We start from the raw sequence: 27787 nt of genomic DNA on the forward strand, positions 1-27787 counted from the left end.
CAAACCCATCCACATGGCTCCTTTGCACTCTCCAACTGCTTCTTTTGCCCAGCATAAAATCTAAAGCCCTAACCAGCACCTAAGTTTCCACATGACCTGACCCTTCAACTATACTGAAATGCACATTAGTCTTAGATTTTTACTATTTCCTCACTGCTCTCTAGTAAATCTCCTGGTTAAGGACAGTTACTTGCATGACAAACAAGCTCTGTAACTAGTAGTTACACCCAGCAAGCACACCCTGAATAGACTGGTATGAGTGCCCAGAGACATGTAGGATGACGTGTTTTGAAAACCAAGAGTTGAAAAGAAATCTAAATGCCAAAAAGCCAGCATGGCTTGGTAAATGTATACTATGCAACAACGACAAGGAAGGAGCTACATGGATAAATGGGTCTGAGGAAACCTAGGATTTGCCCAATGTGAGACTAGCAGAAATGGGGCCAGAAAAGGGGCCTAGAAACTCGGAACTGGCAAGAGGTAAGCACCCAGGGAAAGGCTGCGTGCTCCTCAGTGGATCTTCCAAGTAAGCAGATGGCAGGCCACGCTGAGGCTCTGCTACTCAGCAACTGGGCCACTCCTGAGGTGTTCAACTAGAGGTGGCTTCTTCAAATGCAACATGCTGGTTAATAACCTCAGACTGGGACAGTAACAGACCCAGCTTAGGACACTCAGCACAGTGACCTCAGGCCCCACACAGGCCTCCCCACTCCTGACAGGCCACGGCCCCCCTGGCTCCAGCACTAGGGAGCATCTAGCAGAAGGGTACACAATGATTTGGCTTAAGTTCAAATACTTTTCAGTTGATAGGCATCTCTAAAAGCAAAATAAGGCTGCCAGAAAAAATTGCATTTTTTTTTAAGACCAGTTTATAGCCACATTGATTCCAGTCTGGTAAAAAGATCCACCTTTGCATTGAGACAAGAAAAACTGGGCTTCGGTTTGGCTTGCAAAGACAATGACAATCGTGCCAAAAGAAAACCAGCAGGGTAACAGACACAAGTCCTAAACGCATGTCCACAAGGAACAAGTTTCACAGTGCCAGGCAAGCGAGAACAACTCCTCCCACCAGCATGCCACTCACCGATGGCCCTGCGGAAGTTCTCCATCAGCACCTCTGTCTTCTTGATCTCAGTCGAGTAAACTTCACTCCCCACCATTGGGCAGAAAGGGACCTTACTACCCAGCTCCTGAGCAATAGCCAGGGCCAGAGCTGTCTGCAGAGGGAACAAATGGAAACATGTTTGTTCTCAGGATCACTTGGAAACACTCCATTCTAACAAAGACGCCAAATATTGTCAACTCAAGAGCTCAGACCTTCCCGGTTTCACACAATGAATGTTTGATATTGTGTTCCGTCAAGCTGTATCATGAATGGTGTTTTTTACCATCTCCATAATTAGCAACTCTCATTCACTGAGACTCACCCAGCACAGGCTCAACCTAAGTTTTCTCACAACTCTCACCGTTCCCAGGAAGAAGGTACCAAGTTCTTCCAACTGTACTGACGAAGAGGCAATGATGCGAGGTGACGGGGAAACAGCCTAGTGGCCACCCTACAAAAGGGCAGAGAGGAGCTTCACCCTCTGCCAGGGCTCCAGGGATCATGGTCCCACCAGGGTCAGCACAGTCTTCCACCACTGTCCCCTATGGACTACGAAGCAGGCTCTGGCCTAACAGGTCGGCCTTCTCATTCTACAGCTAGAGGAAAAATGCCTCCCCGCAACACATCAGAAATCAGTCAGGAGGAAACAAATCACTTGCTGTCATTCAGTCTTAAGGATGCCACAAACAGGGAGCAATGATGCATCAGGTAGGATGGTAAGTATGAACTGGTCTTAATAAGATACACCTGTACGTGCCTGGGGCAAGCACAGATCTATTCTGGTGTGACAGCTACAGATGGGAGATGCTAAACAGAACCAGACTGAACACACAGCCAGTCAAATACCAAGCATGAAAAGCAAGCGCTTTAAGGTCGGTAAAGGGTTGGAAAATGCCATGGCCTTTGAATGCTATTTTCATCTTTCCTAACTTTGAAACATGAGCATGAGCTAAGTCAGTTCCCAAGTGAGGCCGGAGGAAGAAAACAAGCTTGCCACTGAAAAACAGAGTCTGAGGCGGTGTTGTAAATGGGTCGGGGGAAGCTATGTCTCTGAGGGTCCCTTTCCAGCACTGAGATGGGAATCTGCTGGGAAACCAGCCTGCAGCACCAGGCAAGCAGCACCAACCCAGGGCACCAACGCTAGACTTTAGTTGCACTCCTGCCACTTATTTTCCATGTGACCGTGGCCACATGGCAAACCTCTGGTGTTCAATTTCCTTATCTGTCAAACAGAAGTATTAAAATATTAGGTCAGATCAAAGGTAGCAAACTGGTCACCCACAGACTGGTTCTGTTTGGACCACATATGCGTGTGTGTGTTTAAAGATTCAGTTATTTATTTGAAAGACAGAGTTGGAAATTTAAGTAGCAACAGCCATATGGTACGTCAGCAAGGTGGGCAGAGGTGTAATGTGCTAAGCCACAGCACCGGCCCTTATGCATGCTCTTAAGCTCATATACTGCCAGTTTCTTCTTTCTTTTTTTTTTTCCAAATCCATTTACTTTTTTTTAAACAATTTATTTATTTTTATGGCAAAATAAGATATATAGAGAGGAGGAGAAACAGAGAGGAAGATCTTCCATCTGATGATTCACTCCCCAGGTGACCACAACGGCCGGGCCAGAGCTGTGCTGATCCAAAGCCAGGAGCCAGGAACCTCCTCCAGGTCTCCCACACAGGGTGCAGGGTCCCAAAGCTTTGGGCCATCCTCGACTGCTTTCCCAGGCCACAAACAGGGAGCTGGATGGGAAGCGGGGCTGCTGGGATTAGAACCAGCGCCATACGGGATCCCGGTGCGTTTAAGGCAAGGACTTTAACCACTAGGCCACTGTGCCAGGCCCAACCCTAAGACTTTTCCACTCACAGCCTTGCAGAACAATCTTTTGAAAATGATGTCCTGGGCCCGGTACAGCAGCCTAGTTGGCCTGCTCTGGGTACTCAGGCAGGTCCCTGTCCGAAGCAGGACAAATGCCTTACCTGTTCAAGGCACCTACACAACTTAATGTGTTATGTGAAAGAATGGCTTTTAGTATAATTTTGAAATAATAGATCTATTTTAAAAGATGTATTGTATTTATGTGAAAGGCAGAGTTAGAGTGAAAGAGATGTCTCCCCCACATTTTGGTTTACTCTTGTTTGGCTGCAGTGGCTAGGGCAGGCCAGGCTGAAGCCAGAAGCCAGGGGCCTTTTCCGAGTCTCCCACATGACTGCGGGGCCAAGGTGTTCTTCACACACAGCCTCAGGCTCCTCCTCTTCTGTACCAAGCAGCCCTGGCGAAGGGTAAGCCAGGCTCAACCTCAGAACCTCGTCAGTCCCCTCAGCAACCCCAAAACACCATGCTGTGTCCCCTGCATGGAAGGCCCTGATCATCTTTGCAAAGTCAAACTCTCTTCCCAACTCTGAAGGTCAACTATCGCGTCTTAACCCTTCCTGCTCCCCCAGCCCCTGCTCTGCCTCTGGCTCACATTCCAGCGGCACTGAAGAGCCCCCCACACTCCGTGATTCATCTAGCTCCAACCACGATGGCTTCCTGTCTTCTTGCACTGCGGGACTGTAAGCCTCTTGAAGATAAACATCACACCTCTGATTCCTTGTTCCTATTTTTTTTCTTCATCTCTCACACAACCAAAACAGTGATGGGCTCAAGGGAGCAATTAGAAGACGGCTACTGACTCATTTTCTTTGCTCCTCAAGTAAGTTGTCTTTCCAAAGATTTTTTATATACATGTATATAAAGCCGTGGGCCAACAGAAATGTATTTCCAAAGCAAAGGACACTTGAAAGAGATAAAGGACAAATTCTAGAGACAATGAGAGCCCTCTGAGGACTTCATTCTTTCTTCTCTGGAGTTAGGCCAGGATAGCGGGAAATTTAGAAGCCCGGGTCTTAGATACTCCATTGTATTACTGCACATTAGTTTTTAAAACATACACATAACCAATTTAGCTAAACAAAGACAGGTTAAGACATAAATTCAATTTGGCTTAAGCATTAGACTCATCCTCTTGGGTAGCTCTAAAAAAAACGAAATGAGAGAAAATGAGTACCTTGCCAGTTCCAGGAGGTCCTGCCAACAAGACAGCTCTTCCAGCCATTTTCTTGCTTTTGATTAATTCTACTATGACGCCACATGCCTACAAATCACAATGGAAAGGAACAATAAATCAACATGAAAACGTTTCACGGGGAGAAAGAATTCAGCCCTCGGTCCACACCGTTCATGCAACTCCTCCCACTGACGTGGAGTACCAGTAGGCTGTGGCCCAGGGTCCCCGGGCAGCAGGGGAAAGCCCTGGGATCCTGGAGTTCAAGTTCTGTCGGAGGAGACATACACACAGTGTGCCCGTCACAGGTGACGACAGCATGAGTGGCTGGGAAGAGCCATCCACGCAGGTGACCCAGGTGACAATGCTCGTTTGATAGGAGACATCTCAGGCACAGCAAGAGTCAGGGTGACAGGTAAAGGAAGGGCACATGCAAACCAACCAGAGCAGAAACGCGCTGGGCATGTCCAAGAGACAGGGAGGCTGCGGGACCGGGGCATGGAGAGAAGGGCATGGGCAGGCAGGGGTCACAGCACAGGCCAGCGACCTTGTGGCTCGGCTTTTCTCTGTGTGTGAAGGGAAGCCACTGGAAAGGCTTAGCACGCACAGACCATGCTGGCTGCTGTGTGGACAACGCACGGTGGGAGCACAAGAGGGGAAGGTCATTTCTAGAAAACACCAAAGTCCACACAGCTTCTGCGACGGAAACAAAATCCTAAGTATACCTCTTATTTTCATTTTGTTTTAAGGAAGGAAACAGGGGACCCAACACAATAGTTTAGTGGCTAAAGTTCTACCTTGCATGCACCGGATCCCATATGGGTACCAGTTCACATCCTGGCTGCTCCACTTCCCATCCAGCTCCCTGCTTGTGGCCTGGGAAAGCAATTGAGGACGGTCCAAAGTTTTGAGACCCTGCACCCACGTGGGAGACCCAGAAGACGTGGCTCCTGGCTCCAGATCAGATCAGCTCAGCTCTGTTGAGGCCAGTTGGGGAATGAACCAGCAGGTGGAAGATCTTTCTCTCTGTCTGCTTCTCGCTCTAAACGTGATTTTCCAATAAAAATAAGTAAATCTTTTAAAAAAAAAAAAAAAAGAAAGAAAGGAGACAGACAGCTTTCACTAGATTCTGAAAGTAACTCACTAACAGTGAAGAATCCACGATACCCACTACTAGAAGGCCCTCAGTGAACACCACAGACCGGTGGCACAACTAGGTCCTATATAAGCCCCAGTTCGTGTCCCAGCTGCTCCACTTCTCATCCAGCTCCCTGCTGAGGGCCTGAGCAAGCAAGCAATAGAGGATGGCCCAAGACCTCAAGCTCCTGCACCCACTTGGGAGACCCAGATGAAACTCCTAGCTAGCTTCAGACTGGTCCCACTCTGTGGCAGTCATCTGGGGAGTGAACCAGTGGATGGAAGATAACTCTCTGCAGCTCTTTTACATGCAAAAATTAAAAAAAAAAAAAATCAATGAACAGGGCCCAGCACAGTAGCCCATTGTCCAAAATCCTTGCCTTGCATGCGCCGGGATCCCATATGGGCACCAATTTGTATCCTAGCTAAGCCATTTCTATCCAGCTCCCTGCTTGTGGCCTAGCAAAGCAGTTGAGGGTGGCCCAAAGCCTTGGGATCTTGCACCCACATGGAAGACCTGGAAGAAGCTACTGGCTCCTGGCTTCAGATCGGCTCAATTCCAGCCATTGCAACTTCTTGGGGAGTGAACCAGCCAATGGAAGATCTTTCTCTCTGTCTTTCCTTCTTTCTGTAAACCTGCATTTCCAATGAAAACAAACATTTTTTTTAAAGATTTATTTATTTTCATTGGAAAGACAGATTTAGAGGAGACAGAAAGACCTTCCATCTGCTGGTTCACTCGTCAAATGAAAACGGTAGGAGCTGAGGTGATCTGGAGCCAGGAGCCTCCTCCAGGTCTCACACCCCAAGGCCCAAGACGATTCTCCTCTGCTTTCCCGGACCATAAACAGGGAGCCAGACGGGAAGTGGAGCAACTGCAACAAGAAATGAACCTGTGCCCATATGGGATGCCTGTGGTTGCAGGTAAAGAATAAGCAAGCTGGGCCCAGTGGCATGGCCTAGCGGCTAAAGTTCTCGCCTTGAAAGCCCCGGGATCCCATATGGGCGCCGGTTCTAATCCCGGCAGCTCCACTTCCCATCCAGCTCCCTGCTTGTGGCCTGGGAAAGCAGTTGAGGACGGCCCAATGCATTGGGACCCTGCACCCGCATGGGAGACCTGGAAGAGGTTCCAGGTTCCCGGCTTTGGATCGGCGCGCATCGGCCCGTTGCGGCTCACTTGGGGAGTGAATCATCAGACAGAAGATCTTCCTCTCTGTCTCTCCTCCTGTCTGTATATCTGGCTGTAATAAAATGAATAAATCTTTAAAAAAAAAAAAAAAAAGAATAAGCCAGCTGAGACAATGAACCAACCCCAATAAGTAAATCTTAAAAAAAAAAAGTACATTCTCCTTGCCTGAAACAAGGCAGTGACTTCCTGTCCCTGCTGACAGGCTCTTGTGAATTTGTCTTTTCTCTCTGGATTTCCCACGGACTATGAAGTGCCAGGTCACACAGCACAGCATCCACTCAGAAACACGTGTGCGCAAGGGCTGTGTGTGTGTGTGTGTAAGATCCCATTGCTGCCTTGGTGACTAAGCCAGCCTAGAAGATAGTTTTCAGACACTGTCCTGCTACAAAGATACGTACTTCTGTCGTCCCATACGATCTCATGACAGGCTCTTCAGTTGTGGAGCTCTTGGGGACACTCAATAAAGGCAGCAAAGCCTTTCCAAGCCTTGGGTGCATGTCCTCAATTAGACTAGAACCTCTTCTACTTTCTCTCCCTCAGCCAACCCTCCCACCTTCTCTCCAGCCAGACACACGGCGAATCCTCACCTAAGAACAGAAAAGGCCTTGGAGTCTAACTATGTCACACAAGGGCATCGAGCACCAGGCAGGCTGCCGCGTCGACCAGCATCCTAGCAGAACCTGGCCCCCAAGGTAGGCCTGAGCAACGCAGCAGCAGAGAGATGGGCATGGTTACTGGAAGCACATGGCCTTGAGTTTAAATCCTGCCTCTCCCACCAGCAGGGTGACCTTAACCTACGGAACCTCAAGGGCCAGGAGGTCACGTCTGTGCTGAAAGGTCCGGATGTTTATGATATACTCTGAAATGTCAAAGTGGATTGGTAGATGGTAAAAGATACATAAAGCAAGAGTGAAATACTAACTGTAGAATTTGGGCAAACATGTCAACTTTCTTTTGCATTTGAGAAGTACAGTACTAAAGTAGGAGAGGAAGATGACTAGACTGGAAACGAAAAACAGGACAACGAGAACACAGCACAAGGCTTGGCCCAATCAGTGTTGGCTACCTGCAGTAACAGGTGTTAAGCCAAGTGAAGGTCCGATGTTGCCATTTTGCAAGAGGATGCTCAGAAGAGAAACCAGTGGATCTTCCTTGGCCATTTGTATTAGAGGCAACAGTTCCTGCCTCATCTTAAGTAAAAGATGTTGTAGTTTTTGAGCCTCCAGGGTCATGGCCCCAGGCCTGGAGCATGGGAGGAGCTGAGCAGGAGGCAGGAATACACGCAGGTGCAAATGCCAGCTTTACCATTACTAAACTGAATGGCAAGCAGGTAGGTGGCAAAACAGTAACTCAGGTGGATGAACTTGGCATCACTCGACAAAAGAAATGACCGCAGTCCCTGCAGGACTGGACCCGTCAGACTGCCCCTCTCCGCGCCTCCTACGCCTCTTTCCCTCAGCTCTCGGGCCTGGACCACCTGCCCATAGGGACATCGCGGCTCTTTCTCCCACGCCCACCCGCGGAATGAGGCGTCCCTCCCTGACTCCCCGGGCCCACTCTCACTGCACTTGAGCAAACTCCGGAGCGGACTCTCTGAAGGGCCCCGGCCCCCCACCTCCCCCGTGCGCCCACCACACCTCACGCGCGTTCTCCTGGCCCACGAGTCCTGAGGCCGCCTGCTTGGCCAAGCCGCTCTCGTCCAGCCCCAGCCCTTTCACGTGGCTGTGGGAGGCGATGCGCTGCGTCTTGGTGGTGCTCTTCACCTCCTCGATTTTCATTTTTGCGGGGACGGGAGCCGAAACTAACGTGGAAAATCAGAACCTGGTGCAGCGCGCCTGGCGCCCGGGTAACCATGCGGCTGTTACCAGGGCCGTTTGTAAGAGCCCGCCTATATCTTTTCCCCATTGGCGGAGAAGGGAACACCTCCGTTCTCCAGTGGTTTGTACCCGCGTCCATCACAGTTGCCGGTGAAGCCCCGCCCAATCGCTTCCGGTTGTGTTACTGAATTGAGTTTCCCCTTCAAGTGCCTCTTCCTGTCCGGGTGATGACAGTAAGGCAGAGACGTCCCGCGGTAAGCAATGTGCCTCAGGCGATGCTAGCAAGTGGTACCGCGAGTCCAGATTTTAATCTTGTCGTTTTATCCATTTATCATATTTCAACGCCGTATCTTTCTGCAGAGTGCACGTTATTATCTTACAGAAAGTTATGACCTCAGGTTGGGGATAAAGCCAGCTATTGCCATCGCGCCGAGGTTACGACGGAAATATCGCCTTGGCGAGAAGTTTCTTCTTGTCTGGAGAACTTGTACCGTGAGGTAGACTGGGACAGACGCACTCCAGGTGGTGTGCAAACACAGAGCAGGAGCCACTGGAACAGCCCGGAAAGCTCTGGAAGGCACCCTGAAGGAATGAGGTCCAGCCGCAGTTCTGACGTCATGTTACAGAAGAGAAACACTTGCTGAGAATATACTCACTTGAAGTCGAATCCATCAGCGACGGTCCCTAACTCACATTTCCTAACTGTCTGGTTATCTGTGTGAGCATTGGACTCATGTTTTCCCTCTATAAAGGCATTGTAAGGATTGTGGAAAATAACTGTGCGGTTTATTATTTTAGCCTCATCTGGCACACACCTTATAACGCTTCTGTTCAATTCAAATACAGCTCTCGACCACACACATACAACTTGGTGCAATGCATGCAGTTTTGCTGTATTCACTTATACTGGCTTTTATGGGAATTGGTAATGGGCTGCTACCAACGAATGGAATCTTCTAACATTTTTTTCAGAGCCCCAAAGGGCAGAGGTCAGATCTTGACAAGCTGCTACTGGCCGTTCATGGTTCATCTAAAAACAGGGACCCCACAAAGTGGTTTAGAATATCATTGACTTCTGCCTGGCCCTAAGGATTCTATACCAATGGTTCCTTCCACCGTATCCACCAACCAATATGGAAGTGAAGTGTTCTGTAGGGCTGACCTCCTTGTAGGTACGGGAAGAAAAGGGAAACACCAGGAACTTAGGATGCTAACTCAGCTTAGCAGCCTCACATTATAGATGAGGAAATTGAGGCCCAAGAGAGAATAGGGTCTGGAGAAGGTCCCGGAGGAAAAGATGCCAGACCTGGCTGCAGAGTCCGATAGTTCTTTCATATTACCAGTCAGAAATGTGGCAGGCCAGTGTTCAAGATATCCACTGTGAACACAGGATAGGTGAAGACCTGGTGCGGTAGCCTAGCAGCTTAAGTCCTCACCTTACACGCGCCAGGATCCCATATGAGCACCAGTTCTAATCCCGGCAACCCTGCCTCTCATCCAGCTCGCTGCTTGTGGCCTGGGAAAGCAGTCCAAAGCTTTGGGACCCTGCACCCACATGAGAGACTCAGAAGAGGCTCCTGGCTTCACATTATCTCAGTTCTGGCCGTTGCGGTCACTTGGGGAGTGAATCAATGGATGGAAGATCTTCCCCTCTGTCTCTCCTCCTCTCTGTGTATATACCTCCAATAAAAATAAAAATAAATGTATCTTGGGCCCGATGGCGTGGCCTAGCGGCTAAAAGTCCTCGCCTTGAAAGCCCCGGGATCCCATATGGGTGCCGGTTCTAATCCTGGCAGCTCCACTTCCCATCCAGCTCCCTGCTTGTGGCCTGGGAAAGCAGTTGAGGATGGCCCAATGCATTGGGACCCTGCACCCACATGGGAGACCTGGAAGAGGTTCCAGGTTCCCGGCTTTGGATCGGCGCGCACCAGCCCGTTGCGGCTCACTTGGGGAGTGAATCATCGGATGGAAGATCTTCCTCTCTGTCTCTCCTCCTCTGTGTATATCTGGCTGTAATAAAATGAATAAATCTTTTTAAAAAAATGTATCTTAAAAAAAAAGCCGGGCCCGGCACAGTAGCCTAGTGGCTAAAGTTCTCACCTTGAACATGCCGGGATTTCATATGGGCGCCGGTTCTGAAACAGCGGCTCCACATTCCATTCAGCTCCTTCCTTGTGGCCTGGGAAAGCAGTCAAGGACAGCCCAAGGCCTTGGTACCCTGCAGCTGCCTGGGAGACCTGGAGGAGGCTCCTGACTCCTGGCTTCGGATCGCCGCAGCACCAGCTGTAGTGGTCACTTGAGGAGTGAATCATCGGACCTAAGATCTTCCTCTGTCTCTCCTCCTCTCTGTATATCTGACTTTGCAATAAAAATAAAATAAATCTTTAAAAAAATAAATTAAAAAAAATCCATAATTTGAGGGATGCAGATAAGTATATTAAAAATTGGGGAGGGGAGGCGGCACAGTAGCCTAGTGGCTAAAGTCCTTACCTTGAATGCGCTGGGATCCCATATGGGCACTGGTTCTAATCCCAGCGACCCCACTTCCCATCCAGCCTTCTGCTTGTGGCCTGGGAAAGCAGTTGAGGCTGCCCAAAAGCCTTGGACCCTTCACACCCACACGGGACTCCCAGAAGAAGCTCCTGGCCCCTGGCTTCAGGTGGCTAGGCTCTAACCATTTCAGCCATTTGGGGAGTGAATCAGCCTGTGGAAAATCTTTCTCTCTCTCTGTTTGCCTTTCCAATGAAAGCAAATAAATCTTTTTTTAAAATGTACTCATCTGTCTATAGGTATTTGTGTTGCTTCTACTGCTTGTCTTTTGTGAATAACACTGCACTTTAATTTCTATTTTATGAGGGTGGTGTGGTGGCTTAATGGGTTAATCCTCCTGCCTGCAGTGTCCTAACTGCTCCACTTCCAGTCTAGCTCCCTGTTTATGGATTATTGAAGTGGTGGATAACTCAAATCCTTGGGTCCCTGCACCCATGTGGGAAACCCAGAGGAAGCTTCAAATTCCTGAACTTCAAGTTCCTGGCTTCAAATTGACTGAACTCTGGCTATTGTGGTCATTTGGGAAGTGAACCAGTAGAATACACCACTATGTAATACTTTGCATTGATAAAATTAAGAGCCCCTGACACGATTATCTCAGCTGCTTTATAAAAATTTTGGCAAAGTCCTACAAACTTCTGTAATTGAAAGGAAATACAGGGCCTGGCGGCGTGGCCTAGCGGCTAAAATCCTGGCCTTGAACGTGCCAAGATCCCATATGGGCGCTGGTTCTAATCCCGGCAGCTCCACTTCCCATCCAGCTCCCTGCTTGTGGCCTGGGAAAGCAGTCGAGGACGGCCCAATGCACTGGGACCCTGCATCCGCGTGGGAGACCCGGAAAAGGTTCCTGGTTCCCGGCTTCGGATCGGCGCGCACCGACCGTTGCGCTCACTTGGGAGTGAATCATCGGATGGAAGATCTTCCTCTCTGTCTCTCCTCCTCTGTGTATATCTGACTTTGTAATAAAATAAAAAATAAATTAATTAAAAAAAAACACTTACTACTGTTAAAATGACATACTATGAACAACAATGTAAAAAATGAATACATTCTACCAAAATCTACATGTTATAAGAGTTTGAATAAATTTTTTTAAATCCTAAAATCCATATAAAGTTGCAACAGACCCCAGCTAGCTCATGACTCCACCCCCCCAAAAAATGCTTGAAAAACAAAATCAAGTTGGGAGATTCCTAATTCCTGACTTCCAAACTTTGTGCAAAGCTACAGTCAAAACATGCAGCGTTGGTGTAAACACTTGAACATCAGACTAGGAGAGCACGCCCAGAAATCAATGCTCATATGTGTGATTATATTTTTTTTCTGACAGGGATTCAAGTCTTTTTAATGGAGGGAGGGACAGTCTGTTCAACAAATGCGGCTGGAAAAATTGGATATCTGCCTACGAAAGAATAAAGTTGAACCCTTATGTTATGTCATGTACAAAAATTAATTCAAAATGGATGTTTTAAGTCTTTCCAATCTGATAGTGGAACTTCATGAAAATAGTAGATTTTCATGAAAATGCTTATGGGGAAGCCTTTGTTTCAGGATTGAACTTTCCAATATAGTAGAACATTGGAAAACCAAGAGACAAGATCAGAAAGGCATTCCTATTGATCAGCCAAGACTGATGTTTGCTGGCAAGCAATCAACTACAACATTTGAAAGAAATCCAGTCTTTGTGTCAGGTCTTCATGCTGGTAACCAAAGGAAGAATCTTGCACCACTCCCAAGAACAGCAAGCACAAGCAGGAACAAGGTCTGATAAGAACAACGAACCTTCATCACGAGTGCCCTGCAGGCCAAAGTGGTTCTGCTGTGTTTACGGCCAGCACTTTGACAGACAGGACCACTTATTGCTTCAACAAATCAGAAGACAAGCAATTGTGTATGAGATAATAAAAAGACACAGCTATCAAAAACTAGATTTATTTAAACCCCTCTATCCAAGAGCTTCAACTGTAAAAGCCTTAGAAGAAATCACAGGGCAAATGTTCATGACCTTGCATTGTCAATGGTTTCTTAAATATGTCACCGACGGCACAAGTAAAGGCAGAACACTGGGTTAGTTGTATACTTCATGAAAATAAAAATTTTTGTACATCAAAAGACACTATCAGAGGTGAGTAGTAGGTGCAATGGATACGATGCTTCTTAGGATGCCTGCAACCAACACAAGGATCTGTGGATTCAAGTCCCTGATCTGTTCTCAACTCAACGTTCCGGCTCATGTATACCCTGAGATCAGCAGGTGATAGTTCAAATAGTGAAGACTCTGCCATTCATGTGGGAGACCCAGACTGAGTCTGGTCCAGCCTCGGCTGTTCAAGCGGCTTTTGCAGGCGTTTGTGGAGTGATCCAAGGTAAGGGAACATGTCTTTCTTTTTTTTTAAAAGACTTATTTATTTTTATTGGAAAGTCAGATTTACATAGAGAAGGAGAGACAAAGATCTTTCATCTGCTGGTTCACTCCCCAAATGGCTGCCAAAGTCGGAGATGAGCTGAACTAAAACCAGGAGTCAAGAGCTTCCTCCGAGTCTCCCATGTGGACACAGGGTCACCCAGGTGGGCAGTGGGAACCCAAGGACTTGCGCCATCACTTGCTGTCTCCCAGGTGCACACGAGCAGGAAGCTAAACCAGAAAAAGAGCAGCTTGGACTAGAACCAAGCACTCTCACACGGGATATGGGTGTCCAAAGCAGCCTCTCAACCTCCGTGCCCAAAGCCTGCCCACAGAACATGGTATCTTTGTCCTGCCATCCTGCATCCTGGTGGCCAGACCAGTGGGTCCCACCCAGCCTTGGACCGTGACCCCCCCCCCCAAAACCATGAGCTGAAATAAACCTTTGTCCTTTGTCAAGAGTTCCTTTTGGTTATTTCCACTGCAGTAATGAAAAGCCAACTTAGACACTGGCCAGCCAGGCTCTGCTCCTGGGGTCCCGTCATAACCCAGGCCTGCATTCTCTTGGTTTTAGGTCAGCAGCAAAGAACACACTTTAAAAATTGTTCTATAATTTTTAATGATTTATTTATTTTTATTGGAAAGGCAGATTTACAAGAGGAGAGACAGAAAGAGCTGTCCACTGGCTCACTCCCCAAGTGAGCGCAATGGCTGGAACTGAGTTGATCTGGAGCCAGGAGCCAGGAACCAGGAGCCAGGAGTCTCTTCCAGGTCTCCCACACGGATGCAGGGTCCCAAGGCTTTGGGCCATCCTGGACTGCTTTCCGAGGACACAGTCACAGAGCTGGATGGGAGGTGAAGCAGCAGGGGCATGTACTTGTGCCCCTATAGGATCCTGGCACTTGAGTGGGGAGAATTAGCCATTGTGCTGGGCCCCACGCTAATTTTTTTTTAAACATCAGAGTTTTTTCTCTACTGGGTCAGCTTGGGTCATAGGCTCCGCAGCAGAGCCAGCATGCTGCCCGTGAGGACAGACTAGACTCTTATATATTTCCATCCCTTATAGAGACTGCTGGTGGGGAAAGAAGACAAGGAGCTTCCAAGGAGAACTGAGGTGTTCTTAGAGAAGAGATAATAGGGGATGACCACCACAGACCACAGTGAAGTTGCAAAATCCTGTGTCCATTCTGCAGGGGGAAGAAAGAGTGATGCCATCCCGTCACCGTCAAGTAGAGCCGTGATTCTGACCCACATGGTGTGAGTTCTTGCTGTAAGTCTACATTGATTTCAGCCTCATGTGGCGGTGGCCCATTTATTCAGTGCTAAGAAGGCCAGGCTGGCTAAGTTGGTGGCCTGTGTGTTGGCCTCCTCTGCAGCTTAGCACAGGACATGCCGAGAAGTACATGGTTAACAGAATCACCGGTGAGGCAAATCTCTCAGAAAAAGAGAAATTTCTATTCATTCCTGAAAGAATCTTTAAAGCTGCAACCCAAATCAAAGCACAAAAAGTATAATAACTTCCTCGGGGACAATTTATAATTAATCCTGGATTAATTGGCCTTAATGAAGTTGAATTAATTACTGGCTGTTTGTAAAGAACTTTGGACTACCCTAGTACAAAATGGCATTAAAGACACAGAAAGGAACTAGCATCACATTAACATTAAGAACAAATCCCAAATAATCACAGCTTTGCAGGCTGTTTCCCATCAAATTATTTTTCCCAGGGACTGTGCCCAGCTAGTGGAACTGCTCGGGTCCTGGGGCACGTCTTCCTGGGCTACAGGTTTGGCAGTGAGTCAGTTCACGAGGTGCTGATGGAGCACTGGTACGTGTCAGGCTCAGGCCGGAGGCAATCCAAGCTGAGGAAAGTGAGGGCTGTGCTCCAGGCATCCTCGGCAGCCTAGGATGGGGGAAGGGCAGCAGCCCGGGCTCAAGCTCCCTGCACGCACTGTCCGCACTGTCCGAGACGCCAGGGCAGAGGCAAGGGACATCCCAGACGCGGCTAAGAGCAGCGCTCCAGGTTTCACTCTGAGTACTGTCCTGCGATTCTCCGTTGATGCAGAGACACCCGACTTTGCAGGGAACTGAGACTTTACTTGGGACACACTAGGTCCCCAGGTTTGGAGCTGATCACAGCAGCTAACTTGGCCCTGGGAGGAGACAGCCTGCCTGGGGATGGAGGCAGATCAGAGGAATGGGGTGAAGAAGGTGGGGCTGGTGCTGGGGTAAGTTGATACCTTCAAGTCCTCCTCCAAGGATGATGAAGCCAGAGCCTCTAGCCTTCTCCAGACTGGCACACCTCTCTCTCCTTCTCTCCCTGTCACTCTATCAAATACATCTTAAAAAAAAAAAAAAGATCTGAGAGGTAGAGGCAGAGACGTCCTCCTGCCTCTCTGGGTGGCACACCTTCCACATTTGCCACTCACTCTCACTCAAAGCCTGTACCTCCCTGGCTTGTGAACAGCACTCCCACCTCCCCCTCAGGGTCCTGCTAGCATCTTTCTTCGTTCCAAGTTTCCATCAGTTCTTTCTGTGAGGCCAACATAATAATGTTAAAGCTAAAAAAAACCCCACAACGCCTCTTTCCTTTTCATTATCCTGTGTCAGGTTCCTGCACAGAGCAAGACACAAGGAGCGATTCTTCGAAACTCTTGCTACCTATTCATTAAGACTCTTTAACATGCCTGCTGCTTGTACCATGGGATGTCTGAAAGTGGAAGACAAATTCTTGTCTTGCAGGATGGGAAAACAAAGACACAAACTCTGGTATCTTAGTAAGAGGACTCCACATTGATGACTTCGCCTCACGCTAACTACCAGCCAGGGACCCCATCTCCAGACACCTTCACACTGGGCGTTAGGGCTGAAGCATATGAATTTGCTGAAGGGGAGGAGAAGTGGGGAAAGGGGAACAACGCTCATTCTGACTGCAGAGCAGGCGTGGCATTTTCCACAAGGGCCATAATGTCCGGTCTTTGGAGCACCGGACCGGACCGGGCCCGCGGGCTCCTCCCGGAGGGCGGAAGCTTCGGGGCCCGGAACGGGTGCGCCTGGCGCGCCGGTTGCGCGGGGGGGCCGCTTAACGGGCCGGACCGCAGCGGCACCCATGCGAAGTGAGGGGCGGGCGGGGCGGGTGTCCGAGCCGGCGGCGGTGGCGGCATGGCAGGGCCACGGGTGAACGTGAACGTGGGCGTGCTGGGCCACATCGACAGCGGCAAGACGGCGCTGGCCAGGGCGCTGAGTACCACGGCCTCCACGGCCGCCTTCGACAAGCAGCCGCAGAGCCGCGAGCGCGGCATCACGCTCGACCTGGGCTTCTCTTGCTTCTCGGTGCCGCTGCCCCCGCGCCTGAGGCCAGCGCTGTCCACGCACGGGCCCGAGCCCCAGTCCGGAGAGCCGCTGCTGCAGGTCACGCTGGTCGACTGCCCCGGGCACGCCTCCCTCATCCGGACCATCATTGGCGGTGAGCGCGGGCCGGGGCGGGAGGACGGGCTACTGTGTCCCCGGGAAGGGAGAGCTCCCCACTTCCCACGTGGGGGACCCCTTCCCCGGAAGCCCCTCAGCGGCCGGCGGCTTTGGGACTCGAACTCACAGCCGGTGGATGCAGACGCTTTTGCATTCAGCAGAAGCAAAAGTCGCAAGGTGTTTTTGCGTCCCCGCCCCCGCCCCCTAAATGTGCCTGTGTAATACATGAGCAGGTTTAAAGTTAGAAACTACAGAAAGGGGGTACGCAACACGTGTTTAAGTCCTCCTGGCTTCCCGGTTCCCATTCTGAGAGCCAGCCTCTGTTCCCAGGGTCGTTTCAGGAAATCCCACAGAAATACAAGCCAGTTTTTGCACCTCACCCCGCGTTGTCTGGGGAGTACTCTGTTTTAAAAGTCACACAGGCCAACACTTCTAATTTCTCAGTAACGAAGCTTTGTGTTGTTTGCAGTATTTCCTAACCACACTGTAATGAATATTCTACAACAGAAGCCTTTGGGATGTGTCTAATAATTCTGTAGGGCAAACCTAGACCCAAGTGAAGGACTTGTCAATGTTTTGTTGTGGTGGGTACCTCTGAAATGCCCTCCTAAGATGTTGTCCCACTTATTTGATTTTTTAAAAAAATGTTTATGTATTTGAAGGCCAGTTAAAGAGAGAGAAGAGTGGGCCCGGCGGTGTGGCCTAGCAGCTAAAGTCCTCGCCTTGAACGCCCCGGGATCCCATATGGGTGCCGGTTCTAATCCCGGCAGCTCCACTTCCCATCCAGCTCCCTGCTTGTGGCCTGGGAAAGCAGTTGAGGACGGCCCAAACCTTTGGGACCCTGCACCTGCATGGGAGACCCGGAAGAGGTTCCTGGTTCCCGGCTTCGGATCAGCGCAGCACCAGCCCGTTGCGGCTCACTTGGGGAGTGAAACATCGGATGGAAGATCTTCCTCTCTGTCTCTGCTCCTCTCTGTATATCCGGCTTTCCAATAATAATAATAATAAAAAATCTTAAAAACAAAGAGAAGAGGGAGGGAGAGAGAGAGAGCTTCCATCTGCTGGTTCATTCCCCAGGTGTTCACAGTGGCCACTGAGCCAGGCCAAAGTTCAGGAACTTCCTCCGGGTCTTTCACATGGGTAGCAGGCAGCCCAAACTCGTGGGCCTTCTAATGCAGCTTTTGCAGGTCCTCAGCAAGGAGCTGGATTGGAGGCCGAGCAGCTACGGGACACAAACCAGCACCTGTATGGGATGCCAGTGTCTCAGGCAGCAGCTTTACCCGCTAGACCCCAACCCCAGTCCCTTGATTTGTTTTTAAGATAATTCATAAGTGCATGCCACTTGTGAACAAGTAAAATTTAAGGAGTGAAATGGAAGTCCTGGTGGTTACTCCCTTCTCAGTTCTGGACCCTTGCAGCCTTTCCAAATGACACCACCATGGCTGGCTGAGGATCACTTCTGCAGAAGTGTTGCAGATTTTGGATTTTGGGGGGATTTGTAACATTTGCATCTGCCTAATGAAGTATCCTGGGGATGAGATCCCAGTCGAAACGGGGTATTCGTCTGTTTTTCCCGTATAGCCCATTTAGGTTGCCTGAAGATAATCTAATATTTTTAGTGCACTTGTGTTTTGACTGTGATCTGCCATGGGAGGTCAGGTGTGGACTTTGACACTTGCAGTGTCGTGTTAGAGCGCGAGAGGTTTCATATTCTGAGTACTTTGGATTATGTTTTTGGATTAGTGATGGTCAACCTGTGTATGTTTTTATGACTATCTTTCCAAACCATGCAAATTATACTGAACTCTATGGACACGGTTCTGAAACTTGCTTTTTCTTTTAGAGAATCATGATACAACAATACTCCAAGTTAATGGCACAGGAATGTTTACAGCTGAGTGAAGTGTACTCATGCAGGCTCCAGTAGCTGCCTGTGTGTGTGCGTTTCCTTGTGCTTTTGCACAGTGATGGTCTCAGTGCTCACAACTGTTTATGGCCGGGGTGAGGAATGTCTGACCTGCTGGTATAAAAGTCCCATCAGATCACTTGATTTGCTCCTGCCAAAGCAACTTCAGGTGGGACTTGAAATTCAGTAAATCTATAGCAGGCTAATTTTTAAATTGATAATTTCATATGGCCTGCAAGTGATGTTATAAATATTGAAATAGCCTTTGGCCGAAAAAGGTTCCCCACCTCTGACTTGAGGGAATTGGTGTTGGGTGAATGGTTCTAGGCTTCCAGGATCACTGGACGGGCTGGATCCAGTGGCAGTGGCTAGTCTGGTAAGCACTTTGCTCTGCCCTCCCCCTCGTCATGCCCCAGGCATTCTGAGGTCATTCCTCCAGTTAATGGGAGGGGAAGTGGGGTCCAAAGAGGCTGGCGGGCTTGTTCTAGGTCACATGATCCCAAGTCTACTCAGTCCATGTTTCAGGCATTAGGCCAGTGTTTGGAGGCACCACTTGATTCTCCAACCTTCCTCCCTTGTAACTGGCTTCTGTTTGGTCACTTAGTACCTGTAAGCAGATTCCGAGCCAATCTGTGTTGGAGGTGGAAGCCCTAAGTTAAACAGAGTGAGGCAGATTCTTAGTTTTCTCTAGTAACTGCTGCTGTCCATTAGATGAGGAGTTGACCTAGGCTGTTACACTGGTGAAGAAGCCATATGCACTCAGTTGGAAGCATACTTTACAACTTTGCAATCTTTCTTCCCCTGGGCTGGCAGTGGGTGCAATCAGTGAGTGCAGCTGGCAGTCAGCCTTGCAGCCCCAGTCACGGGGGAGACAACCAGCACTCTACAGTGTGCTGAGCTGTGATGATCCGTGGGCAGGTGGATGGAACATGTTTTCAGCTTTCTATGTTTTAACTTAAGGATGGTACCCTGCTATTGAATGGAGCATCTGGAGTGCAGGTGAGTGGTGAAGGACGTGCTTTGGAGGCAAACAGAGGAGCTGCACTTGAAGCCTCACTAGTACTGTGACCTTTGAACCTAGTTCTGGACCTTCCACATGGAAATAATGGCCACCACATAGCTACTCCCTGGTTTGGCTCTTGCCTGCTTGCTGCTTCCTGCTTCCTGCATGCCCTGAATGTGGTGGTTGCTATTCTTTTTTTTTTTTTTTTAATTTATTTATTTTTATTACAAAGTTAGATATACAGAGAGGAGCAGAGACAGAGAGGAAGATCTTCCGTCTGATGGTTTCACTCCCCAAGTGAGCCGCAACGGCCGGTGCGCGCCGATCCAAAGCCGGGAACCAGGAACCTCTTCCGGGTCTCCCACGCGGGTACAGGGTCCCAAAGGTTTGGGCCGTCCTCGACTGCTTTCCCAGGCCACAAGCAGGGAGCTGGATGGAAGTGGAGCTGCCGGGATTAGAACCGGCACCCATATGGGATCCCGGGGCTTTCAAGGCGAGGACTTTAGCCGCTAGGCCACGCCGCCGGGACTGGTGATTGCTATTCTTATAGAGGCAATTGTGGAGTGGCATAGTCCAGGGTCTGTCCACCTCCAAGGACAGGGTCCTTTCCCTGCTTTCCAGGTCCTGCTTATATTTACAGAGAAAGTTTCGCATGACAAAAGCCTGGTCCAGCATCCCCAAATCCTTGTGCCCTAAAGAAATCTGGCAAATCTTTGGTGTAGATTGTGAAGTCTGGAAGAGGGATTGTCCTACTCTGGGATGTACCAGGGATCCTGCTGTGTGGATCCCTCCTTCAGCTCCCGACCCTGCCCTCTGCCTCCCTCTGCCCCTGATTCATGCTATGCACAGTAGGCAGTGAGCTCCTTCGTCAGGCCACACCGAGCCTCGGCCTCAGGACTTCCTGGCGGCTGCTCAGTGAAGCGGAATCCTACCCCCTTCTCCTCAGGACCCACAGTGGGACACCCGGTGGTGACTCCTCCCCCTGCCTGCTGAGCATCAGTCGTGCTGGCCCTGTTTTTACCCCTTGACTGGGCCGAGCTGCTGCTTCCTGCAGGATCCTCGCCTCTGTGAGGGGTGTCCGAACCCTTGTCATTTAGATCACCTCCTCCACCAACTTCCCTATCTAAAGTTGTGTCCCCAGCCTCACCCCCTCATGGCTTCTCAGGCCTCTGACTTCCACTGTGTGCCTTCTCACACCTTGTATTTGTCAGTTGTCTGTCCTCTGATGGAGTGTGGCTCCAACTTCACACCAAGGTGCTCTCTGTGTGTGTTCTCTGCTGGTGATGAGCAGGAACCCTTTTTTGTGGTTAGTGAACAGCAAGCTATGACCTGTTCTGTGGGAGCTTCGTTGTTTGTTCTAGTTCCTTTCCCTCCCTGCCAGGGCTTTCAGCAGAACCCAGACCCTGGAACGGGACCTTCTGGTGTTCTGGGTACCTAACGCACGAGCTGCTGGAGTACAAGGTACAATGGGGAGAAGAGTTTTCCTAGGGGAGGGGATTGCCTGGGAGGGCTCTGACCGTGAGTTGGGCCTCTGTGTCTGACTTGCAGGAGCTAACTACCAACCTTCAGGCAGCCTGGGAGTCAGCAAGGTGCAAGGGAGGGTGCTCAGGAGGACGGTAGAGGTTGGTGGGGCTGCAGGGTAGAGAGCGGCCCTTAGGCCTAGGAGAACCTTGGAGGGCAATTATCTGTTATCAAATATGTTTGAAAGGCAGGGTGGCAGAGGGATACAACACACTGATACACCGAAGGAGAGATTGCCCGTCTGCAGTGTTGCCCATGACAGCCGTCCATCTACAACAGTCAGGTCTTAGGCGGACCGAAGGCAGGAGTCAGGAACTCCATCCTGGTCTCCCCCAGGAGTCGCAGGGGCTCAGATACTTGGACCATCTTCCACTGTCTCCTCAGGTGCCTGAGCCAGAAGCTGGATCAGCAGCAGGACACTCAGGGCTCGAGCCAGAGCTCTCATATGAAATGCCAGTGTCACAAGTCATGGTTTAACCCACTGTGCCATATTGCCCCATGGGAGGCTTTTAATCCAAGTGATGCAGTCATGGCTAGATTTAGATAGAAGTTGTTAAGATTGCTGGGTGGGGATGCCCTCTAGCAGCAGGGGTGGTTTTGTCTAGGTGCATCTGGGATCCTGGGAGGTTGGGCTCTTTGTTAGAGGTTTTTTTTTTTTTTTTTTTTAATTAATCGGAAAGGCAGATTTACACAGAGAAGGACAGAAAAAAGATCTTCCATCCTCTGGTTCACTCCACAAGTGGCTGCAATGGCTTGCAGAGCTGAGCCAATCTGAAGCCAGAAGCCAGGAGCTTCTTCTGGGTCTGCTGTGTGGGTACAGGGTCCTGAGGCTTTGGGCCATCCTCGATTGCTTTCCCAGGCCACAAACAGGGAGCTGAATGGAAAGTGAGCAGCTGGAACTCAAACCAGTATGCAAGGTAAGGATTTAGCCACTAGGCTATAATGCCAGGCCCTCTTGTTAGAGCTTTTGGCTTAAGGTGTTTGATTCAGACCTCTTGCAAAATATGATATCTCAGGAGAAAAGGAAATTGAAGGGATTGAATTATGTCTTGCTATATTTGGAGTCATATATATATATATTTTTTTTTTAAAAATATTTATTTAATTTGAAAGTCAGACTTACAGAGAGAGGCAAGAGATCTTCCATCTTCTGATTCACTCCCCAAATGGCCACAATGCTTAGCTCTGGATCTGTCCGAAGCCAGGAGCCTGGAGTTTCTTCTGGGTCTCCCACATAGGTGCAGAGGCCCAAGAACTGGGGCCATTATTCACTGTTTTCCCAGCCACATTAGCAGAGAGGTGGATAGGAAAAATAACAGCTGGGATTCGAACTGGTGCCCATATGGGATGCTAGCTTTGCTGGTGGAGGCTTATCCTATCACACCACTGTACTAGCCTCGTGAAGTTTGATATGTTTTAAAGCTGGCTCTCTTTAATTCCACTGCTCCTTCCAAATTACCTTCACACACATACACACACACACACACACACTCCTAGCTTAGAGAAGATTACAGTTTATGTCCTTTGATCCATGTACCACCTGAAGGATGTGAAGGTTTTGGACAGTGACAGTGATAGTGTTTGCTAGTTTGTCGTTTCCCATGCAGTAGCCCCGACTGCAGGCCTGGCAGGTGCAAGGTGACATTTGTGTTTTCTAGGTGAAAGCACTGTGGCTAGGACAGGTCGGGGAACCCAGTTAATAAGTGTCAGATCTGGGTTTGAACCTACATCGATCTGACTCTCCAGCCAGACGCTGGCATTCTCGGCATGAATGAAAAACTGGACATGTCTGCTCTGGGCCACCGACAGGAGTGGTTCAGGGTAGTATTTTCTTGAATCTGTTTTCTAGCATGAATCTTTCAGGGTCAGAACTTCAAAAAAGATTCAGTAATGTATGCTTTAAAGACTTGGGTGGGGGTGAGGGACTTGGACTCATCCTCCATCTTTGCCTGGCAGGGGAGAGGAGAGCTGAAAAATGTGGGTATCCCGGCTGGGCGATTTATAGTCATCTGGTGGCTGCGAGGATTAACAGTGCATTGTCTCCTGGTCTTTTGTGCCGGTGGTTAATGAACAGCAGCATCTCTGCCCAGACTTGCCTCCTGGATCTCTGGCCTCGGGATCCACCATCTAAGTGGTGCCTCCCGCGTGCCTGGGGCTCTGTGGCACTTTCCCTGCCCGGTGCTGTTGGCAGTGGCAGGTTCTTGCAGGGTCTTGTAAGTCCCGCACAGGTTGCTCTCCTTGAAGGGAAAAGCATGCAAGGCTAGGTAGGGGATGTTTGTCTCTTGGCCGTCTGCCTTCCAGATTCCTGCACCATTTGTGCCAGCGTGCAGCACACTCTTGCCCTTGGCTTTGTTTCCTTAAGGTTGCGCATCCTTCCTCCTGCGGTGGGGCCTAGCTGCTCTCTCTGGACACATGAATGAAGCAGGAGGTTCGTGGCTGGGAATGAATTTGTGTTTTCAACCCGAGTTTTGACATTTCTCTTCAGGCATCTGCACGTAGCCCAGAAAGCAGCATGCTACAAGTAGGCCTGGCAGCCACGAGGAACCTGGGTGTGATTGTACTGTTAACCAAACAAAACCACCAAAAAACTCTTGATTCTCCTTGCCCCTAAATTTTGTTTTGGGATGCAGTGTAACACTATATTATGCTAAATTATGGCAGTTACATATGTTTGTCCTCAAATGTTGAGGCATGTTTAAAGGAGCTGTTGTACCTGGGAATGCATTCTCCTAAATTTTCCCGGTAATTGTCAGACTTTGGTTCTCTGTTCCTGTTTGTCCAGCAGGTGAGAACTGCCTTTACTTGCTCCTGTCCAGTCAAAGAGCCACGTTGAGAGGCCACCTTCCAATGCTGTATCTTTCTAAATATTTTTAAGATTGACTTTTATTTGGAAAGGAGACATAGAGATAAGGAGAGACAAAGATCTGTCTGTCTGCTGATTTGTTCTCCAGGTGGCTGCAGTGGCTGGAGCTGAACCAAACTTAAGCCAGGATCCCAGAACTTCTTCTGGATCTCCCATAGGGGTGCAAGTTTGTACCCAAGGCTTTGGGCCATCCTCTACTGCCATCTCAGGCCACAGGCAAGGAGCTGGAAGGGAAGTAGAGCAGCCAGGACGCGAACTGGCACCCATATGGGATGCCAGGCACTTGCAGGTGACAGGTCAGCACATTGAGCCCTTGTGCTGGGCCCCTCCAGTGTGTTTCTGCCACAGCCTCCTGCAGAGAAGCTGAGGCTGAGGCCTGAGTCTCTTGCCTTCTCTGGCTTCAAAGGCTCTCATGTCCAATGGGAAGTCGGCCTCGCTGAGTACAAAGTGCGCTCTATTCAAATGCAAGTCGCTCTGCTTTGCTGGGCACCTTGTCACGTGCTGACCTACTCCTTCCACCCCAGAGTGCATTTTGCGCTCTCAAGTTGAGCTTTGTCTGTGGTACTTTCTCTTGGTGCTGGACAGCGGGTGACTTTGCTTTGGTCTGGGTGACAGTGTGGAGGGGGGCACAGCATCAGAGACCTAGCCTTAAGTTTAAATGAATGCAGAATATTTGAGCAGGAACCAACAGGAAAGAAAAATGGAAGCAGGTAGTCATATTTCATTCTGTTGGGGTACATTTTTCTTCTCATGGGGCTTGCCCTTGAGAACAAAACATATCAAATGTTAAATCAAAGAATATTTTTGTAGTCATGCTAGGAATAGAAAATAATGCAAAGACTTTGCCTTCTTGAGGCAAATATTTTGCTGGAAGGTTATAATCAAAGTCAGAAGGAAATTGTAGCCACAGCTTTTGGTAAAGCTGTAATCATTTAAAATTAATTGCTTTTAAGCTTTTCACTAAGCATCTCCTTTGTTTTCTATCAGCATGTCTCTCGGGTTATTCTTCAAAATCACTCCATCCAGGTTGGGATAAGATTTGGGCAAGCATCCCAGGAAACAGCCGGTAAATTCAGCCCCAGGATCCATTCCTGTCTCTGTCACTCTGCTGCGCAGTGGGGCCTCAGCCAGGCTGTGTCTCCTGGACCTGGGCAGTGCTCTGGCCGCAGTCCCCAGGACTTAAGAAGGCAAAGTCTTTGGATAGCAAGCAGAGCAGCTGGGTCTCAAAGTGGTGTTCCAATATCATTGTTGCATGTGGCAGCTTAACCCTTTGTGACACAGACCAGCTCTAGGAACTCAATTGTGTTTTTTTTTTTTTTTAGGTTTATTAAATTTTTATTGGAAAGGCAGATATACAGAGAGAAGGAGAGACAGAAAGGAAGATCTTCCATCCGTTGATTCACTCCCCCAAGCGGCTGCAACGGCTAGAGCTGAGCTGATCTGAAGCTAGGAGCCTGGAGTCTCTTCCAGGTCTCCCACGCGGGTGTGGGATCCCAAGGCTTTGGGCCGTCCTCGACTGCTTTCTCAGGGCACAATCAGAGAGCTGGATGGGAAGTGGGGCTGGGTCTTGTTTTCAATGGAAGGGCAGACATGCAGCTGAGCCTGTCTCCTGGAGCTCCCAGCCGATAGCCAGCTAAGGGTGAGGACGGGTAAGGGCTTTTGATCCATTGGAGCCCAGGCTGTAAGTGCTTTTCTGGGTCCGACAGGAGGTAAGGCCTGTCTGGGGAGGGCATAGTTCAGCCCGGGAGACTTCTCAGGCTGTGGGGCTGGCGTGTGGGGAGTTTAAGGGCTGGTTGAGAATTTGCCAATGGAGAAGATGGGAGGCATGCCAGGTAGGGATTCAGAGTGGACAAAGACACAGAGACAAAGGCAGGGCTGAAGTGTGAAGTTCACAGAGGTGTGGGGCAGGGTCTGTAGCTGAGCCACTAGAGGCTAGTGGCCACGGCTCCCAGGGGTAAGCGGATACAGAGCATGCTGGTAGCTTTCAGAGAGTGCCTTCTGGATCCAGGTGGAGGGCCTGTGAGAGTGTGAGAGTGGCAGCTGTGATGGCCTGGATGGAAGAGGAGCCACAAGGGTGGGTAGGCAGGAGGGAAAATGGCAGGAAAAGGTGCAGACGTGGGGTGCCGAGCACAGAACCACAGAGCGTTCTGCCTCGCAGGGACGGAGGGTGGCAGTGGCCGGGGCTCCCAGGTCCTTCTGGAAGGCAGGCATTTCCTTTGCACTGTACAACTCATGAAAAGGAGGTGGTGGGGCATGGGAGGCAGGCAGCAGCTCGCTGCAGGTCACACGTTCTCGGGGCAAGTGCTGGGCTGTGCCTGGATTCAGCGCCCTTGGCTTTGCACGGGAGCCGCTGGCTCTCAGACCTGGGGGAGATTGTGGCTGCCGGGGAGCAGTTTGTTTACACAGTAAATCAAATTGTCAAAAAAGAAATTTCTGCTTCCATTCTCCTGGATTATTGGAGTTTTAGTTTTGTTAATTGGGTCTTTTATTTCCTTGCTATGTGTGATTAGGTTCCTGCTGCTTTGAAGTGGCCTCGTCGATGGGTAGGGAGACTCAGTTAATGTGGGTGATCCTCTCTTGGCAGGAGAAAAAACAACTTTTGCTGTTGAGAGAGAAGTTGACTTTCCCTCTTTCCATATCTCTTGTGTTGTGATGATGCCTCTCCTGTCTAGGGGCCGTCAGGAAGACTAAAATAATTTCCTTTGTCTCTAACCTACTTCCTGAGGATATTTATTTGGTGGCATGCACAGGTGCTACCTACAGATAAACCTGACTTTTTTCTGTTAAAATTAGTGCTTGGAATTTGCTAGCATCGCCCTGCCTGGCCTTGGGAGCCTGCCTCGCTTGGCCTGGTTGTTTGACGCTCTGGTATGCTCACTGGCTTGTCATTGACCCTAGGTTTAGAATTCAACCTTTCCAGCTACATTACAGTGTGGCATTTAAAAAATGGCTTTTGCTTATTGTCCTTTGTGGGTGAATTTAGGGGACTTTTTGGCCAGGCCAGCAAGCATCATGTGTGCATTCGCAGCATTCTGTGCTTTCTCAAATGGTGATTGGAGGTGGCCTTGGACTCTGAAGAGCAAAGACTTTCCTGGAGAAACGCTGCATCACTTGCCATCAGGGTCGGCACTGGCGAGGAGGACGGAGAGGCGTGTGGTGTGGCTGAGGGCCTCTGCAGGGCCTGGGAAGCCCTGCCCAGCAGAGCGTTCTGCAGGTATGGGAATGTCCTGCAGGTCCAGGGCGGGAGCCAGGCTCCCATGCCTCTGAGCACTGGCATTCTGGCATCCTGGCTAGGGCACTGAAATTTTAATTTGATTTAATTGTAACTAATTTAAACTTGAATAGGCACTTGTAGCCAGTATTTAGCTGTTGTATTTGACTGTGTGGGGCTAAATGGATTAAGGACTTGGCTGGGTCCAGCTTCCTGTTGTGGATTCCTGGCCTGGGGTTCCTGAGTTCTAAAATTGCTTCCTGCCCAGTGACCGTGGAAACTCCTGAGGCAAGAATCTCAGGACACCTGTGAGACCATCCTCTCACTTCCTGTTCTTCCTAGCTAACGATGCCTTCACTCAGGGCATGGCTCTGGTCGTGAGCCTGGCCCCTTCTTTCCCTTGGTGGCCCTTGGGCCTCAGCCTTGTCCTTCAGCCGCTGTGCTGGCTCCCTTGGCCTCTGACCGGTGAGTCCCCTCACCCACACTCCTGAACCCAGGGCCCTCTGGGTAAAGAGCATCTTTAAGGTGCCCGTGCAGTTCCTTATTCCCCCACTGCAGAGTCCTCTCT

The 27787-nt window shown here is 49.7% G+C and overlaps 2 protein-coding genes across 4 annotated transcripts in view; one reads left to right on the forward strand and one right to left on the reverse strand.

Annotated features, from left to right (window-relative positions):
- Positions 1-8395, reverse strand: part of RUVBL1 (RuvB like AAA ATPase 1) — a 42500-nt gene extending 34105 nt beyond the window's left edge. The window contains exons 1-3 of one of the 3 annotated variants that reach the window (XM_004581346.2): positions 8114-8395; positions 4154-4240; positions 1085-1217 (exon numbers count right to left, since the gene is read on the reverse strand). In XM_004581346.2, the coding sequence (XP_004581403.1) occupies positions 1085-1217; positions 4154-4240; positions 8114-8254 (361 nt within the window). In that variant the 5' untranslated portion in view covers positions 8255-8395. Of the gene's footprint in view, positions 1-1084; positions 1218-4153; positions 4241-6630; positions 6650-7830; positions 7850-8113 lie in introns of those variants that run through there. The other 2 variants (XM_058678736.1, XM_058678735.1) reach the window with 2 other exon arrangements.
- Positions 8396-16320: 7925 nt separating this feature from the next.
- Positions 16321-27787, forward strand: part of EEFSEC (eukaryotic elongation factor, selenocysteine-tRNA specific) — a 204517-nt gene continuing 193050 nt past the window's right edge. Inside the window, exon 1 of the mRNA XM_004581345.4 lies at positions 16321-16713. Coding sequence (XP_004581402.2) covers positions 16410-16713 — 304 coding nt within the window. The 5' untranslated portion in view covers positions 16321-16409. The remainder of the gene's footprint in view (positions 16714-27787) is intronic.

Source organism: Ochotona princeps, chromosome 21 (genome assembly GCF_030435755.1).
Source record: "Ochotona princeps isolate mOchPri1 chromosome 21, mOchPri1.hap1, whole genome shotgun sequence".
NCBI classification, from domain to species: domain Eukaryota; kingdom Metazoa; phylum Chordata; class Mammalia; order Lagomorpha; family Ochotonidae; genus Ochotona; species Ochotona princeps.